The 18,054-nt window shown below is 42.4% G+C and overlaps 1 protein-coding gene across 3 annotated transcripts in view; it reads right to left on the minus strand.

The window, feature by feature from the left end:
* LOC143356152 (transducin beta-like protein 2) overlaps nucleotides 1-16,194 on the minus strand; it is a 62,394-nt gene extending 46,200 nt beyond the window's left edge. Inside the window, exon 1 of one of the 3 annotated variants that reach the window (XM_076791605.1) lies at nucleotides 11,171-12,558. In XM_076791605.1, the coding sequence (XP_076647720.1) occupies nucleotides 11,171-11,321 (151 nt within the window). In that variant the 5' untranslated portion in view covers nucleotides 11,322-12,558. Of the gene's footprint in view, nucleotides 1-11,170; nucleotides 12,581-15,932 lie in introns of those variants that run through there. The other 2 variants (XM_076791602.1, XM_076791601.1) reach the window with 2 other exon arrangements.
* Between the last annotated feature and the right edge of the window lie 1,860 nt (nucleotides 16,195-18,054).

An 18,054-nucleotide genomic window follows, 5' to 3' on the forward strand; every position in this document is an offset into this window, starting at 1 on the left:
TTGAATTTATTCGGATTTTGCGCGGTTCGTGTTACACTACATGCTCTCCTAAATATATATTTATTTAATCATTTCCCACGAAAGCATCTTTACAATTTCAGTAATTGTAAAACAAAAAATCTATAACGGTCAAAATGACCGACGGCGTTAGGTTTGGTGTTAAAGGGCGTGCGAATACTTTCGTGAGCCAGTGTATGTATTATACTAAAGATGGACCTTTAAACTCGATTTTTTCGAAAAGAAGGGACCGAACGAAAAAAAATTTATTCCGTATTTTCGACTAATTTTCTCATGTGGAATCACCCTTCTCCGCGGTTGTGCCACCAACACCAGGACACCCTGTATGCATACGTATGACCGACGCGGTCAAACGAGGAAAAAGCCAAGAAATCAGGAAGAGGTGCAGTCTCGAGTGCGTGACGTCCGACGACGTCACGAACCGTAAAAGGACATTTTCCCATGCGGAAAAATGCAATATGTCATATATGACATATATCGACTAGAAGATAGTATTCTTTATAGAAAGAACTATTCTTTATAGAACGTAGAAAACAACAGCGAGTGCCCTTGATTCAGGGCCCCTCACGGAGTATACCCCGCGGTAATAGTAAGTTCTGCGACTTTTATCGATATTTCGGACATATATCGAGTAAAGACTGTATCTCGGTGCAGAAAAAGCTCGAACCGATTTCTCGCGGCAAACAGAGAGAACACGTCGTGGCATAATTAATCGCCGAACGAAACTTCGGGCGTGCAAAGAAATTACGAATGGTGTCCAGGCGAGAATTATGGTTGTCTTCGACGTGCGATGTATTGCGTCTCGCGGGACAACAGCGGCGCCGCGTATTTAAATTTTCAAGAAACCTTTCCCATTCTAGGCTTCATATTTTACGTTTACGATTTACGACACGGTGCTCCGGTACCGATTCGATTATTTATCATTACAAATTCCACCATTCTGAATTTCGATTCGAAGCTGGAGAATGGTCGATGCGCCATTCTTGCGTTAGAGGTAAGTCTACACGATGTGCACGGGAGGTGCCATTATTGTTAACACGTTAACTGCCACGTCAGTCACACATGACCGACAGAAATTTTTAACTAGGTTTAGAAATTCATTTTTATTGTGACATATAATAAATAATAATTTTATTCGGATCTTTAGAATTCAGAAGGGTTAGGACAGCCTCCCCTATAATACATTTTCAATTTCCAGTTCAGGTTTCATTAATGAAGTTGCACTGATTTTGCGAGAATCTCCGGGATTGATTTTTGCTATTGTTTCGAGCAACGAAACGTGATGTACGCGAATGAAAGAAAAAATTCTGGATACGTGGCTTTTATCGTGGTTTAGCATCATCGAATAATTTACGAGCAAAGAAACGGCTCGTTTAAATGTAAATAAATTTCTGCTGCGCAACAAGTAGGCGATTGCGTGCGATCTGCGGGGAAGGTGGGAGGAAGGTGAAAGAAGATGGCCACCACAACCCCATCCCTCCCTCGATTCCACGCGACTCGACACGATAAAGAAAATGTTGCCACGCGTAGGTCGTGTCATGTTGTTTCGGTCGTACGAGCATGTTGACCAAGGTAATGGTTTCGGAAAAACGTACGAATTCGATGTGTACACACCGGTGTATGTTATCGAGACGATAGCGTTATTAGTCACACGGCACACGTGGCGCTACACGATGTCGTTTATCATATTCGTTGCGTTTTTTCCTGTCCATTTCATCCGATACATCGGCCAAATGGTAATGATGGTTGTCGGTTATGCAATCATGATCGTGACTTCGCCGACGCGTCTCGGTCGCGGTAACGACGAACGCATTGATATAACGCCAGAAAAAAAAATGGTGACGTATATATATATATACACGATGATTCGCTAATTACTACGGCATAAACAAAAAAAATGTGTATCATTCCGCGGCGACCTTGGCGGCTCGAAACCGCGCTCAGACCATGCGATTCCTCGACGTTTACCCAAGATTAGTTTTATATTTTCTTTTGAACCGTAAAAAAAAAACGCGAATGCTTTTTCAGGATTGACGACGGCCATTTAATGGCTTGCAACGACGCGACGCACAGTGGGGTATTTGGCCCGAAAAACCGGAAAAAATTATTTAAGCGTTATATACAGGCTCAATGCCACAATGTAGGTGGTCGTTGAATTCGTCTTAACATCAGCTATAACATTATGAGATCGAAAATATATCTTAACAGTTAAAAAATTAAATTGATCCTCACTTTTTATAAAAAAAAAAATTTTTTCCGAAATTTTATGTATTGGAATTTGTAGACATCTGAATACTGTTAATCTTTTGTTCGAACCTTTTTTTTCGTCAGATTATCGGAAACCCTTGAAAAATCGTGGCGCTTGTGGAGTACGTGCACCGAAAAGCTAGAAAAAGTATTTTTACACGTAAATTATGTTAAAATGATGTAAATTATTATTGTAATACAAAATATGTAGATCATGAAATGTTTTAATAAGTAGATATGTATTTTAAGAATATTTTTAAATTATTACCATTAATTTGCGTACGTAAAACACTTCTAAACGCTAATACTAAATTAGCTATAAAACGTCAATCTGGACAAATCTGGAACCAAACTTTATTAGCTTGGAATCGCAAATCTCTACCGAATATAATGAGACCAGAAAGACCATCGGGACTCACTCAGAACCATAATAAAATCGTTAATGAAGTCTTATAATTGTAAAAATAATTTCTGAATTATTGATCATATTCAAATATTAATAACTTTATAAATGAGTATAATAAAAAAGTGAAAACAGTCTGAGAGTGTAGTCCATACTTACCTAAAAGATGTCCATAAAGCAAAAAATTACACAGCTTTTTTAAAGCATGTAAAAATCACTAATAAATGTACGATATGTTATAGCATGATTGGAAAGGCAATACAAGTCATAGAATCTCTCGACTTTCGATTAAGTTTAGACATTCATAAACTTACAAATGAATAAAAACAATTTAGTACAATGTTCTACACACATTCAACAACTTCGAGCAATAAAAAAATTACAGTTTACGTTAAATTTTTGAAATTGACTTTTTTCCGGCTTTTCGGGCCAAATACCCCACTGTGCGACGTCTCAAGTGCGAAAAATATACATTTTTATTTCAACGATGTCAAGATAAGACGGCTTTATTCGGCGTTCGTGAAATTCGCCAAGGCTGGCAGAGCCTCGGGCTAACACTTCTTTTATCATTGTTTGATCGCCGAGCGCAGATAGGTGCGTCCATGAATATTCGGAGCAAACAAATCATCGCGATTAGTCCGACTGATTGGAACAGTGAACGGTTTTTGAAAGTTTTCTGTTGAAAGGGCAGGTAAGCGGTTGTATGGACGTATTGACCCGAATTGCATGACGTGTCCAGGTTACAGGGAGGAGAGTATAATCGTTGATTACCTGAACCTCGTCCCGTAAAGTCGCGGCGAGTTCTTTTCTTTTCGTGCTAATCCCTCCGACCGCCATATACCGACGACCCATAAACGCACGGCGTACATTCGAGGCACATAATCGGATCATAAAACCGTATCATTTATACTTCGCTTAATCTGTCCCACGAGCCAAGGACGTAAACAAAGTACCCTTCAAAAACGGACGAACTTTACACCCCTATTGAAATCCGGAGCTATCGGTTTCAAAGGACTCGAAATCCCCAGTTCTCTGGAAATTGTATACCTCGTTTCCTTCCTTTTCCATTCCCTTCGTCATTAACTGATCGCACGGTTCTATGAATATTACTTAAACGTTGCGCTTAAATGATTAACCCTCGGACTTCTCTTAGTTCTATACCTACCTATGCCGGAGTCATTTCTGACCCACACAGATATTTCCGTAATGCGTGTTGACGCTCGCTCCAGCTGATCCCCGCCGCTATCACGGCGGGTCAAGAATGACCCCGGAATACGGAGGATTAAGGAAATTACTTTTATTCGTTTGCCGTTCTTTGAACACGGACTAGTACACATTACACCTCACCGTGACTGTGAAAGCTTCGGGTCTGCTGAATCACAGTTATACAATGAGTTATACAATGAGAAAATAAGGAGTTTGGGGCTGAAGGTTCGAAATTTTAACAAGAAGCATGTGATAATAACTGAGGATTATGAATATACTTGCAGTGACTCCCACTAATATTCGGAAGCTTTTAACACGTTGAACGCCACGTCAGCCATAGGTGGCTGATGGAATTATTTGTGCCGGTTTTAAAATGAATTTTTACGTTGATATATTCATTGTAGTAAACTTAATTAGGATCTGTAACATGCAAGAAAGTTGGAGGATTACCCAGTATCGTACATTTAACCCTTAGCACTCGAATGGTGACTCTGAAGCACCACCAGAAATTATTGTGGCATTATTTCAAAGAAATTACAAAAAATATTACAAAATATTTGTTACATTACAATATTTGTATTTAATAGATTACTAAACATTCAAATACTATTTGTAGAAATCGGATCAGTTTCGTTTGAATAAATTGAAAATATTGTAAGACGGAAGAAAAATTAAATTTTTCATTGAAAATAGTGCCGAGCGCAAAGGGTTAATTTTTTGCAATTTTGATTTCATTCAATAACTTACTTTGATTTTATGGAATTTTTGGGGTTTCTAGTTTGGCGTTCAAAGTGTTAAAAATCGTATAACTTTGTCGATATTAGACCATACGACTTGCATTTTTAAAAAGAAGTTAGCACAATAGGTTTGCCACATAAAGTGAACAAATTTTTTTAGAAAAATTGCAATTGAAGTTGCAGAGAAAATACTAAAAGTTGTATGTTGCAAATTTTTTATTTGAGCTTACATTGAAAATTTGTTATGTTTAGGTTTTCGATTGTTCAGGTTTAGAAGAGCTATTTAAATACCATATGATCTCGTGCGGTCAAATCGACCGGCCGCCGTAAGTAGGACAGGCTACAAACATTTCTCGGAAAGAAATAAATAAAACGAGAAACGAATAATGAAAAATACATTGTGTACATACTTCAAGGAAAGTCGTAAAGATAAATAGCGATGTGATCATGTTCTACCGTACGAAATAGTACGCAGAAGTTTGAAAAGGTCAATTCGACCAGCCGTGGTAGGTTCAGTGTTAAAATTTGACTACGAAAATTGAAAATTGCATAAACATCCGCAGCGTGGTAATTTTGCTTCGAAGGTGTTGCAACGACGAGTTTCATATAGTCTAGGTTTTTACGATACGGCCGTGTCTTCTTTGTTAGTTACGAGAGATTTATTGCTTTATTTCGGTGACAGGAAGAAGTGGCAGGGTCGTATCATAAATCCGTCCATCATAGTCCGTTCGGGGGTTCTCCCGTATACCTGCACACACTGCATGCAGGAAGCCTATTACCTGTCCCACACCTCCACGGTGGACAAGCTGGGATAGGCTTAGGGAAAACGGGAAAATGCCCAGCATGATTGCCACTGGCAATTTTTCTTCCACTGATCGATTCTTAATCGATCGGTTGATCGAAAATTAAGGGAACCGTGAACTGGAAAACATCAAATTTGCAGGCGCTTCTCGCGAACTACCATATTGTTGTATACATACAGGGTGATCGATTGAAAACTTTCCGGCCGAATATCTCGAAAAGTATGAAAGATATTTAAAAAAGTGTAAAACACTTGTCCAAGGAATTCGAGGGGGAAAGAGGTGGGTAGTATCAGTTTTTTATTTTGGTGGCGTTTTCAAGGTCATTTGAAAATTCTTTAAAAAATGAAAATTTCAAACGATTGTCGCTTATTGAACCGTTGAAAATTTTCAGGATACATATCATTGACATAGATCTACGAAACGTATTATTTAAATTTTCAACACTGACCCACATAAAAAAGTTGTAAACAACAACTTCGAGTATTTTCTCTGTAATTTCCACCAATTATTATTTACTAGGAAAGAAAGATACAACTATTTATGAATGTTAAAAGGATGTTTGACATTAAACCTACCACGGTCAAAATGGCCAGTTTTCTATCTAACGATTATTGAAATTATATAAACCGTTTCATAGGAAATTACTAAATTGACTTCTTTGTTTCAGCAGATATTCAATCTTCTCCCTTCTACAAGACGTTTCACTTTTATACGTTTTGTGTTTGGTAGGTTTAGTGTTAACCCTTAGCACTCGAATGGCGACTCTAAGGCGCCACTGAAAATTGCTGTATCATTATTCAAAATATTTTTTACTTTATTAAATTTGTTTGTATTTAGTAAATCACTAAACACTTCAGTATTGTACGAGCAAATTACACCATTTTTGTATGTATAACATGAAAAAATATATATATAGAAGGAAAATATTCTAGATCGGAAGAAATGTTTCGTTTTGGAGTTAAAATAGCTTCGAGTGCAAATGGTTAATATTATTATCGAAGCGACAATCCCAATAAATTGAGCTCTTGGGCGACATTAATTTTGTCGCAATTTTTTTTTTAAATCGTCCACTGTGGCGTCGTGGTCCGTGAGGTCGTATTTAAGTTCCCGAGTGTAGAAGGGGAAGAATAAAAAATGGACCTAACCTCAACCCAGTTCTACGGCACAATACAGCAAGGTAAACATCCAAGCGTTTACGTGGCGTCTCAACGGCGGTCCGTGATCTACGTTTACGGCGATTACTATAACGCGAGTTCAGCGCCAAGGAACTTGGTCGCGTAATACGCGTCCGATTGATCGCCTTCCATTTACGTCTTGATCGAAACGGTCAAGTAATCTACCGTTCGACCATCAAATCTGAGAACCTCTACGCCGGAGATGGTATCTCCGAGCATTCACAGAAAATGTTCTCTCAGCTGCTGACCTTTATTACGCGTACCGCCGTGCTATCTGGCCGAAGAGCAGGAAATATGGCAATGTGAAATACGGCTACAGCAGCCGAAATTTTTCCTATCGTTTCTGGGTCACCGGGGTGGCCGTTGAAACATCGTATCGAACACGGAACGAAGAAAACCGAAAATAATGGTATCGTTTGGCTACCTCGGTTCTTACCGAGCACGCGATAGCTTATCGCTCGTGCTTTTTTAATGACGCGACGATCACCCGAATGACACGACCACTGATACGTACGTGTACACACATAATTGGACGCGAACGGTTAGGGCCGTTTTCGTGATAATTCCGTGAGGAAGGATTTATCAAAGGGTCGCGAACTCCTAGCCCCTTTTGAACCGGATTATGTAAATCCAAGGAATAACGCGTTTTCGCTCTGGCCAACAAAACTTTTCCTCTCTATAGTGCTTTTAATGTTCTTTACGAACAATGTCGAGCCAACTCGGTCGCTGTGCGCGCCGAAAAATGATTAGCCAGTTTGTCTAATTACGCGGCGAAAGACTGGACGAATAAACAGCCGGTTAGCGTTTACGTTTCTTCTCCGTTTCCTTCCTTGTTCTCGTTTCAACGGAAAAAGCAAAACAACTGCGACAAATAGAAATAATTGGCCGCGCGCGGTCAGTGCACTACTCGCGGTGCGTGTCCCGCGTTTTCAGGGACGTGTGTTTTGTCGCACCCGCCCGGAAAATGTAGCGCACTGCGACAAATTTAAATCGCCGCGGGAACTTCGACTCCGAGACGTCGATCTCGAGGATTTCGAAACAATCGCAAGACTCGAATACGATTATACTGACGCCTAATCTTCATTTCGTGAACGATAAGCGTTTTAAAGTGCGCGCTTTTCTACTTGCAAGCAATGTCGCGTTCTAAAGTATAAGATCGATAAACAAAAAAAAAAGAAAGATCGAGTTGGCGGAAGTGAATTAGCGATACACCGGTCGTCTCGATCCGCCTTGTTTCGAATTCGTAAGGCCCGGTATTCTGATGCGAGTCGTGTGTCTTTTTCCACGGCTACCCGGGCAAATAAATGATTTAAAGTTGCTGACTCTGCAAGGAGAAGGAAAATAAACTGAAAGAAGCTGTCGGTCGGATGTGTTGCGTCAAGACGGGAACCGGTCAATTAAACATTTTAGAAGGAAAGAGCATCTAGCAAAAAGGTCGAGGAGGAAATTAAGCAAATCGTCTGCTCATTAATGCCAGTGGCATTAACCATTTTGATGGATTACGTTCCTGCCAGGGTTAGTGGAGAGACCTCGATGGATCGGGTATGGTCGTCGAGCGATTGTCCATTCTTCCCGCGTGTTTGTCCGGTGTACGGCCCTGAGAGCGTTTCTCCTCGCAAGTACACGTGTACGCACGCGAGACGCGCGTATAAATACACGCGCGTCGTCGGTTTATTTATACGCAAGGGTGCCCGTTTCGTTGCGCGCGCTCGTGTGCGTGCGCATCTATGTACCTACTCCCCGTCTCTTTGCGCCGAATGCACGCACGCACACGGAACTGTAATCTACCCGCGACCGCCAGACAATTTGTTTCTCCTAGCGAAGCAAAATTCATGGTGGCCACGATGATTTAGCGAGCGACGCGACGGCCACGTTTTCCGCTCGCGATCGACACGCTCGATAATCGCGCGCGCGCAACGGCGAAACTTACCGAACGCGTTCCCAGGTTCAAGATCGCGACTTTCACGCTGCTATCTGCCAAAATTCCCACCGATCGCAAGATTTTTCCATTCGCGTCTATCATCGTGCGCGAGTAACGTGCTTCTCAATCTTGAAATCCAGACTGCGAATTTTAAACTGATTAAAATCAACGAAACCCCGAGAAATCCTATTTCCATTTGCAATATTACCTTCACGACTATCCTCTCGAGGAACGAAGCTCGCGATATTTAATTTGTCGCGCAATTAATCGCTTAAACGCGTGATATTTGAGGGCCCGGTCTTCGTAGATTCGCGATAAGGTAGAGCGACCACGTTACCGGCAAAAATAGGCGAAAAATGGTTTCACGCGCCTCAACTTTTCGTCCTTAAACTTTTCTCGCTGGGAAAGGGCTCGTTCGAAAGAGGAAGGTTCGATATTCGGTAATATAAGCGTTCGAAGTAGGCCAAAAGTTGATCCCCGTTTTGCAAAACAATTGAACTATGCAGTCAAAACTTTGTCGAGAAGGATGATTTCTCCCACGGCATCTTTCCGCGTACAGTTGAGACGCTTGTGCTGAGTCAATTTCTGGCCTCACCATAAACTAAAATCATTTTCTGCATTGTTGTACACCATCGTTTCAGAGAAGCAGCGTTATCTTTCACAATCGAGTAAATCCCGATGAATTACTTAAACGTACCGTTTAGTGTCACCGAATGGAGAATTTGTATGTGTTTACAATTTATTGTGAGCGTGTTTACAGTCCTTAGTCAAGGTTCAAAAACATTTCTTGAAACCCTAGAGGGACATCGTTATTTCACTGTTTACATCAAGTGTCCTACTTTTTTGAATTTTTCGTACTAAAGGTCACGCGAAGGTCATAACATTACAGGTCGTTGGATTCATCTTGGCCTCGGCTACCATGTAGCGATAATAAAAATACATCGTTCCATTAAAAGAAACTTCGAACACCTTGAAATCTCAAAAAATATAACCTTCGGAGCCAAGACTCCGTAGATTCGCGATAAGGTAGAGCGACCACGTTACCGACAAAAATAGGCGAAAAATGGTTTCACGTGTCTCAACTTTTCGTGCTTATACGAGAATGTTTCTCGCTGGGAAAGGGCTCGTTCGAAAGAGGAAGGTACGATCTAGCGCGCGCTGGTCATCAGCTGACGAAATTATGCAGATATTTGGTAACATAAGCGTTAGAAGTAGGCCAAAAATTGACGACGCGCGTGCCGTGGAATCCAAGCATTTTTATGCCATTGGATCAGTTTTCTGGATGAAATCCAAAAAATATCTCCAGCTACAAATTGAGCTATATTTTGTCTTGATTCTCTGCGAAATAAAGCCAAAAACTTGAAGCACGTTTCTGGCGCCAGAATTCATAAAATCGATAATACGGAGCAAAAAATGTGACAATTTTAGTCACAGACTTAACACCTGGAACAAATTGAACGCCTAAGCATACCGTAATACAGTATACAGTGTACATATTCCGGTAGGAAATATTGCGTGCTGACGCAGCTGCTCTTCCCTCTTTGTCTTGTTTGATTCACCCCATACCTCGCGTTGCCCCCTCCTCTTCTCTTTGTCTATTCTTTTCTGTACACCCCACACTCTACTCGGCAAAACCATTCGTGCCACTTTGATATTTCGAGCGGGCTCGATTACCGAAGACGAATTGCGATCATCAAATCGTATTTCATATTAGTCACCCATACATATAAGAACATTTGTCCGGTCCGCTAGTTTACACCGGAATTGATGATAACGATCGGAATTGATGAATTAATGATAATTGACGTTGATAATCGTTAACGGAAGTAATTGTCTGATATGGTAGTAAAATGCTCGAAACGCGAACATTATCAGATTGTCGACAGAAAAATGGTAAATTTCCAGAAATTAGTGTACATGTATCGTCGGTTGAATTACGAAGAACGCCGTGTAAATATATCATTTACATATTCAAGATTTTATCGTGTTTTTATCGTCCGGCTCGAACATAATTCTTCCGGCCGGTAATGATAGGTATGCGAGGGTAGGTCGGTAGTACCCGTGTGTTCGCGAAACCGTAATTTCCCGCCAATTCTTCGCGCATTAACCGAACCATGAATGAATCAATACATTGGTTTCGCGAAAGTATCGGGAGCACGCGAGCCGGATCCGTTCGCGTTTAAACGGATTTAATTCATGCGGATCGAATGGGCCCGAGGGCAGCAGAATTTTCACTGGAAATATTCGAGCGGTGCGCGAGCAACGTGCTCGGATAGTTTACCATCGGCCGACGCCGATCGTCTCATTCATGAATGAGAAATTCGCCGAGGATCAATGATGAAAATTCGTTAAAACGTTTCTCGAGTGAACGAATTCCGAGACGAAACCGATTCGGGATAGCAAGAAAGAAAAAATATATATATGTATATTGGTCGATGCTTTGTGCGACGTAGACGAAACGAACGTCGGAAGCACGATATCTATCGAATGTTTCTATTATCTCTCGATCCGCAAGTGAAAAAGCACGGATAATAAAAGAAGATCGTGTAACGGCGGTGGCGGCGGCGGCGCGAACACGCAAGCGTGATTTCTTTCCAGGAACCTATACCTGCGTGCACCCGACGGACATAGTGAAATTTTGTCAATGGCAGGTAGCTTACTTTTCGGTGTATCCGAGGCTCGGTTAGACCGTGACAACCGGCTAACGATGTAGCCAATCACGAGGACGACTCCGCCGAGGAATAACGTGCTCGCGAGCACGAGCATGGACACGCTGAATCCCGGCGCGAATCTTGTCTCCGCATCCTCCATCTTCACCGCGTGTTTCAGTCACTGCACTATAAATTCCTGTTTAACTCACCGCACCACCGACGCGACGCGCGATTCCCGTCTAGTTTCCGGACCCGTCGAAAATCAACGCGAATTCCGAGTCACAGAGCACGACCGCGTGCGTTCCAAAAAACACGAGTTTATCTTGCAACGATCGCGGCCAGTGCGTCAACTCCACGGCGGGCCTGAACCACCAGCTTTATAGACAGGACTCGCGAGATCGGCGCGTCTTCTCGCTTCTGGCACGGATCACGCAAACTATAGAAACGGAACACCATGGAACGCGGTCGATCCGTCGGAAATATCTGCGCGCCGCATTCGAATTTTCCCGTTCCTTTTTCCCTTTCCTCTTCCTGTGTTCGATCGTCGCGACGATCAATTTCGAATTTCAGTAAACACACAGTTTCTAGCGTACCGTAGAGGCTTGCGCAAACTCTTTGAACGGAAGGATCCAGTTCCGTCGCGCGAATTTCGTAACCGTAACCGTAACCATCACCGTCTCACCCGGTGTGTCGGGGTGTACGATTCTAGACCGCAAGAGTGCTTGTACCCGCTCCGCGCACCGAGTCGAAAGAACAACGTTCGCATTCCTCGATCCCTGGATCGTTTTTTTTTCTTGGCACCGTTGCGCGATTCGTCCCGTTGCGATGATTAAGTTACCACTCTGCGAACGGTTTCTGGGTCACCGACGTTGGATTTCGTACGCGACACACTTCGAAGTCCGAAATTTCGTCTGCCGGAACACGATCCTCGTCCTGGTGTGGCTCGTCGGCTGTGGTTATCGGTGAACACCGTTCAACTTTTGTGTCATGGTTGTTCACGCGAATCCGCGCGGAACCCCGAAGCCGGCGACTCTGTTTCGTTTCGTTCTCGTGGGTAAGAAACGAGAGAGTGTCGAGCTTCGTCGTGGCAGAATGTCGTTAAAAAAAAACTGGTCTTCCGATCGGTTTTGCCAAGAATGTACAAGGTGAGGTTACAAAACAGAGCGAAAAAAAAACGGAGGAAAAAGAAAACGAGAATTACGATTCACTCACGGCGATCGTTGTTACCGCGCGAAACTTATGTAAGCCCTTCTAGCGATCGCGTGCTCTGGCGGCACACTCTTAAATTAGACGGAGTCATCGCGCGGTGCTCGGACAAACACGTTCAGAAGTTCGGCCCGCGAGTGAACGGAACGATCGTCGCAGCTTGGAACGCGTGTTTGCCGAAACGCGCCATTAGTGCCGGTATATACGCGCTGGCGCCCGTGCTTCCAGCCGTTTAATCCGCTCCTACCCAACATATCTCCCACTATGCGATATATCCCCCACAAAGGATCCGAGATGCTCTCCCACCGCGTCGATCGTCGGACCTGCGCCGTCGAAATCCTACGAGCTATATGCCGCGGCGTTCGTGTTCGCGGCTGCGAGTCGCTTCTACGGTTTCCATTTCTTTTTTTTTCATTCTTTCGAATCGCAAGCATCGATCGCACTCAAAATTCTGATGATTCATGCCCAATCTCTGGTTCTTGTATATCATTTGATCAAATCTAAACAGACGAATACTGTGGACTCGAATATTTCAGGACCGTTTCAAGATTAAATCGTTTGCGATAAGAAACAAATTTGATAAGTTAGAGTTTAATGAACCTAAATATCGTTGGCTAGGAAGTGCCCACAGAGAGGGTACACAAAATCCTCTAAGCCGCCGCGCGCAGTTCGGGGATTCGAATACCATTTTATCCTAGACAAGAACCACGCTTGCCCATGTTATCATAGGTGCAGTGCCCTGCCTGACTGGTACAATCCGTATCTACTGAGTAAGATTTGCATTTCCTACGCTCGGATGATCTCATCGATTCGCACTTCTGACGTGGAATTCCTCGGGTACGCGTCGAGGAAAACTCGAAGTAGATTATTCTACTTTTGTTACGTAATCAGACCGCGCTTCCTGCGAAATGGGAAATATCGAATATCCGGAAACAACGGTATTACGTTATTGCGTTAGATCATTCGTAGAAAAGGCTGTTTTCTTGAAACGTGAGAACGGTGTTCCCAGCGTTGCGATGACTGGACCTAATTTGTTTTTCCTAACGTTCATAGTCGGTCAAGTCGGTATTCGTAATTACCGATCAATTCGACTTGGTCGCCGGTACTTCGGAACTAATTGTTGTCGTGCTACACCGGAAGTAGGTCTTCCGTGATCGAAATACGGTAGAATTATCCACGTGGAGCCGGTCACAGTTGTTGCACGATCTACAGTGACCTAACGACTGAGCTGACAAACGTGAGCTCGTAACGGCAAGATGCGTTAAATTCAACCCGTTATTCGCCCCGTTACTTTTCCTCATTTCGAACGTCTTCGTCCTCGATTCAGCTCTCTCACGTGCAAGCTTCGGCCACCACACTGTGCCAGTGTGCACGTAAACAGACGTTTCCACATATAGGGTGTTTCAGTTCGATCTGGCGCTATCAAATTTTTTAAATTTCTCATTCGGTGTCTTATATTTTTCTCGGATCGGTACATTAGAATTTTTCTAACTGAACTAAAACTGCGGATTTACATCTACATTCTGGGGACACGCTCTTTCTTGCGAATCAAGAGATAAAATCACATCGATTGTGTCTGGGTTAAGGAGTACGCAACTACTGCACATGTACGCAGTCTTCACGCACTTTGTCATCAAAGTCTACAGAAAGCTTACGATAAAAAATATAAGCCGTATCGGGCTAATACGTCTTAAGAGTTTGCTCCGTGACTCAAGTTTTCGTTCCATCTGGGACTTTCGATACCGAACTGCTGCGCACTAAGCGTCGACTTTTTTTTTTCGTCGCTTTGCTGATAATTAAACAATGACTGCGGCCGATACGAAATGCCTCGAATTGTCTCGTTCGTTTTTTCTTTATCTGCGGGTGGCTCTCGACGATTCGCCACTAAACTCGGTGAAATGATCGGGAATTTGTCAAGTAATGTTATTATTTTTTTTTTATTTCTTTCAACTCTCATTTTTAATGTGTCGCTGTAACCGTTCGTCGAAAGACGTGGTAGAGTGATTCGAACAAAAGTCACACGCGTTCCTCTGGAAACATCTTTATGGTTACTGAACCCTGATGCGGAGTTAAAGGTCGTTTGCCCTACGCGATAACCTGTCGAGGTCAAGTTTCACGGGCGCTTTTCCCTGCTCTGGATTCGGGGAATGGATTTCGTAAGAATAACCGCGTTACGGAAGCACACGTGTAACTCCTAGAATCGGTCACCTGACCAATCGTGTATGCATTGTTTATTTCAGACTTTCTCGATTGAAAATAAACGAAAATAATGCGCAACGAAAATTTTTTTATCGCACAGCGCTATATATCAGAGCAGTTTCCTCGGTGTATCCTCTTTTTCTAAGAAACTGCAACTTGTAACAGAAAAGTTTCATCGCACGTTCGGTTCTTACACCTATTCATGGAAATTCGTCATTACCTGTGGGAACAGAGGGGAGGGGGATGCTGAATTCAAATATTCCGAAGCTAAACTCGTCGGGTTTCTCGGATCGGTATTGTATCTTATCTCCCAGAAGTGTGATCTATATCTGAATCATTAATAATGATTCAGTTACAAGCATCGGATACCTTGTGACAATATTACCACGGAACGCAAATAATACACTTTAGCATTTAGTATAAGCCAATTTTATTCTGCAGGTACCATAATTACTGTGACAAATTTCGAGTCTACAAGCAACATTTAAGTACTTTTGCCGTGTAATAATTGATGGATGTGAGAAATATTCTCGATCAAGTAATTTTGATTCGAATGTGCGGCCGGATCCAGGCGGCGCGTGTCGATCTCAAGTACCTGAACTTTGAAATTGGCACGGCGCCATGAAAGAAGTGCGCAATTCCGCGGTTGAGATCCGCTACGCCGCGTCTACGTTACCGGGAAGAATAATTTTGGGCGGTTGCGACGCAGGGATGGTTGGTGCAAATTCAACGGTCGAAGAAACGATCGACAAAGAGCTGGAGAACGAACGTCTTGTTTGCGCGTTCGATCCGACGCGACGCGACGCGACGTCAGACTCGCTGAACCTATATATATGTATGTACGCATGTATGTATACCGGCTGGACTTCAATCCGGCGAATGTAAACACACGTACAATAGTAACGCGTGTCATGAACTTGCTCGTTCCACCGGACGAAATTGGTGCAGGTTCCGCCCGGTTCCGCTGGTCCCTTTAACACTTCCGTTCCGAGTTTCCCGCGATCTATCGAGAAACAGTTCGATCCGAAACTGTCAGGGTATCGTCATCGCGGGGACACACGCTCGATGTTTCATCGTCGTCATCCGATATTACGTCAGTTTCCAACTGACAGAACAGACTCGTTTTAATAACGAAGCTAACAGGCACGCCGAAATATTGAAATGTCAAAGTTTTCTCTCGGCGCGACGAATCAAGTCCGACGCTTTGTTTATAAACATAGCGTCTCGCGTTCGATTCTGTTGCAGGCCTCGATCGCCCAAAATTCATTCCTAATGGAAAGTACACGCGTACCCTCTGTCCTCTTATCGGCTACCGGAAAACACTTGTCAGGTCACGTGCGTGTCATACAAAAACAATCGCACTCACCGCCAAACGGACGATCCACGTCGATCTCCAGACGATCAAAGTCGATCCTCGGTCGATACTCATCCGCCAGCAGAAGTATGGTCATTCCACGAAAAAAAACTGTTTACGTTTCGATTCTATCTGATTCGATTCTTTACCCTCGATTCGATCCAAGAAAATCCACGTTTATTCCCCGGTGGTGGTGGTGTCGGCAGTGCCGATGCATCGGTGTCACGCCTCTTTGTTTATAATATAATGCAGGCGTGACGAGGTTCTTCTCCGCCAGGAGTCGCATAATCCCCTCCACCGATTAGCCGGTTCCCCCACTAGTCAGCTGACTGTACACCACCGCTATAGTACTTACCGCTGACGTTAGCATAATAGTACAGGGCGAAATAAACGCGAGAGGGGATCGTTTTGGCGGGATAATGTGGACGGATGATGAAAAATAATAACAGTAAAATAATTTCGATTTTTTTGTACGTATCAATCGATTTATTGTAGTGTTATCGTTCTATTTGGCCAGTTATGTAGTGTCTCATTCCATTGTAGGCTTTTTAATTTTTAATTAACTATTGCTAAGAAATCATCTTATTTTGACGAGGTGTAGGAGTAGACCAGTCACCATTTGGGGTTTCGTGACTCACGATCTGAAATACCGACATCGTTAACAAGAACTAGATCTCTTACGCCCTCTACTCTGACGAACGATAAATGTTGCAACTAGATCCATTAGAACTTTAGACCATAAACTTATGATAAATGCTATGATCTAGCTTACCAGCAGTGAGGAAATGAGAGTGTTTACGCCCGAGATTGTAGTGTCCCCGGTATAGTGCTGCCCCCTAGTCTAATTTTTAGCCTGGACCAGAATCTGCATCATCTTTTTAGCCTGGACCAGAACCTGCATCACCTTACCTGGATCATTAGCAGCGGATTCCTAATAATGCCAGAGTGGATGCTACTTCTATGTTAAAAGAGGCTCTTCTATGTAGGCTCTGATCCAGCCTAAAAGATGATGCAGGTTTTAATACAGGCTAAAAAGATGATGCAGGTTAGTGTTCAGGATTCTTCCGTTGGGTGGCGCCACACATAATGTCCGGCAAAATCTGCAAATAGCGCCATTCCTCGTAGTGGCGAAACGCCCAAACTTCTAGCCGATTAGTGTTCAGAATTCTGCCACTGGGTGGCGCCACGTACATCTTCCGGAAAAATCTGCAAACAGCGCCATTATGAAGGGCGGAGACTTACCTTATCGACAGTGTTTCGTTCTTCTATATACACGAAATTATCAACTCACTCTCTCATGACTTCACTGTCGTTGACGTCACGTCTTTTCATTTCACGAAATATAAAAATACTTGTATTAGGTAATCAATTACGTCCAAATGTTTTGCGTTGTTTTTATAAAAATGTTTTGCTGCAACGCAAACATTATTTAGAGCTCGGTTTTACTTCCAATAAACATTAAGACTTGCGGGAAAATTAACGCGCGTTATTTGAATTTGTACTAATTCATTTTTTAAATATGTTATTGGAAGAAAAGAAAACCGATGATGTACATGTATATGTATAAACCAATGGCGAATGAAGTCATTTTTCTGGGAAAATATTTTATCAACTGCAATAACGATTATAGGAGGAGAAACAAATTTGAATCTGAAGCGCCATCTTGCATATTATTTTTTTTTAAGAAGAACAATGATCCGAATTGAAATTGACATAAATTCGTACATACATTTAAATTCTAAGTGATAAAGTTTGACTCAAAATTCTTTTTTACTGAATAATACATATATGTACATACATATATATTTTTAATATTGTCAGTTACGCAATGGCTTAACGAGCGATAATCTTAGAAGAAGCACTATAGGTTAGTAACTATTAATTCAATGATGATAATCCTTATACATCTATGTATTTTTATCGCATTTTTCAGATAACCATACGATATTTCATAATAATATAATAAAAATGACGTACTCAGCATTTTCAGTTGCGACATCGCAACTCAGTATTTTTAATTGCGAATCATAAACAAGTTACAATAAACACATTATTCTAGAAATTAATTATTTATATAAGCGTGTCTATAAACGGAATATTTTACGTAAAATCGTGCAATACTATTCGAAATCCT

Source organism: Halictus rubicundus, chromosome 8 (genome assembly GCF_050948215.1).
Source record: "Halictus rubicundus isolate RS-2024b chromosome 8, iyHalRubi1_principal, whole genome shotgun sequence".
NCBI lineage: Eukaryota > Metazoa > Arthropoda > Insecta > Hymenoptera > Halictidae > Halictus > Halictus rubicundus.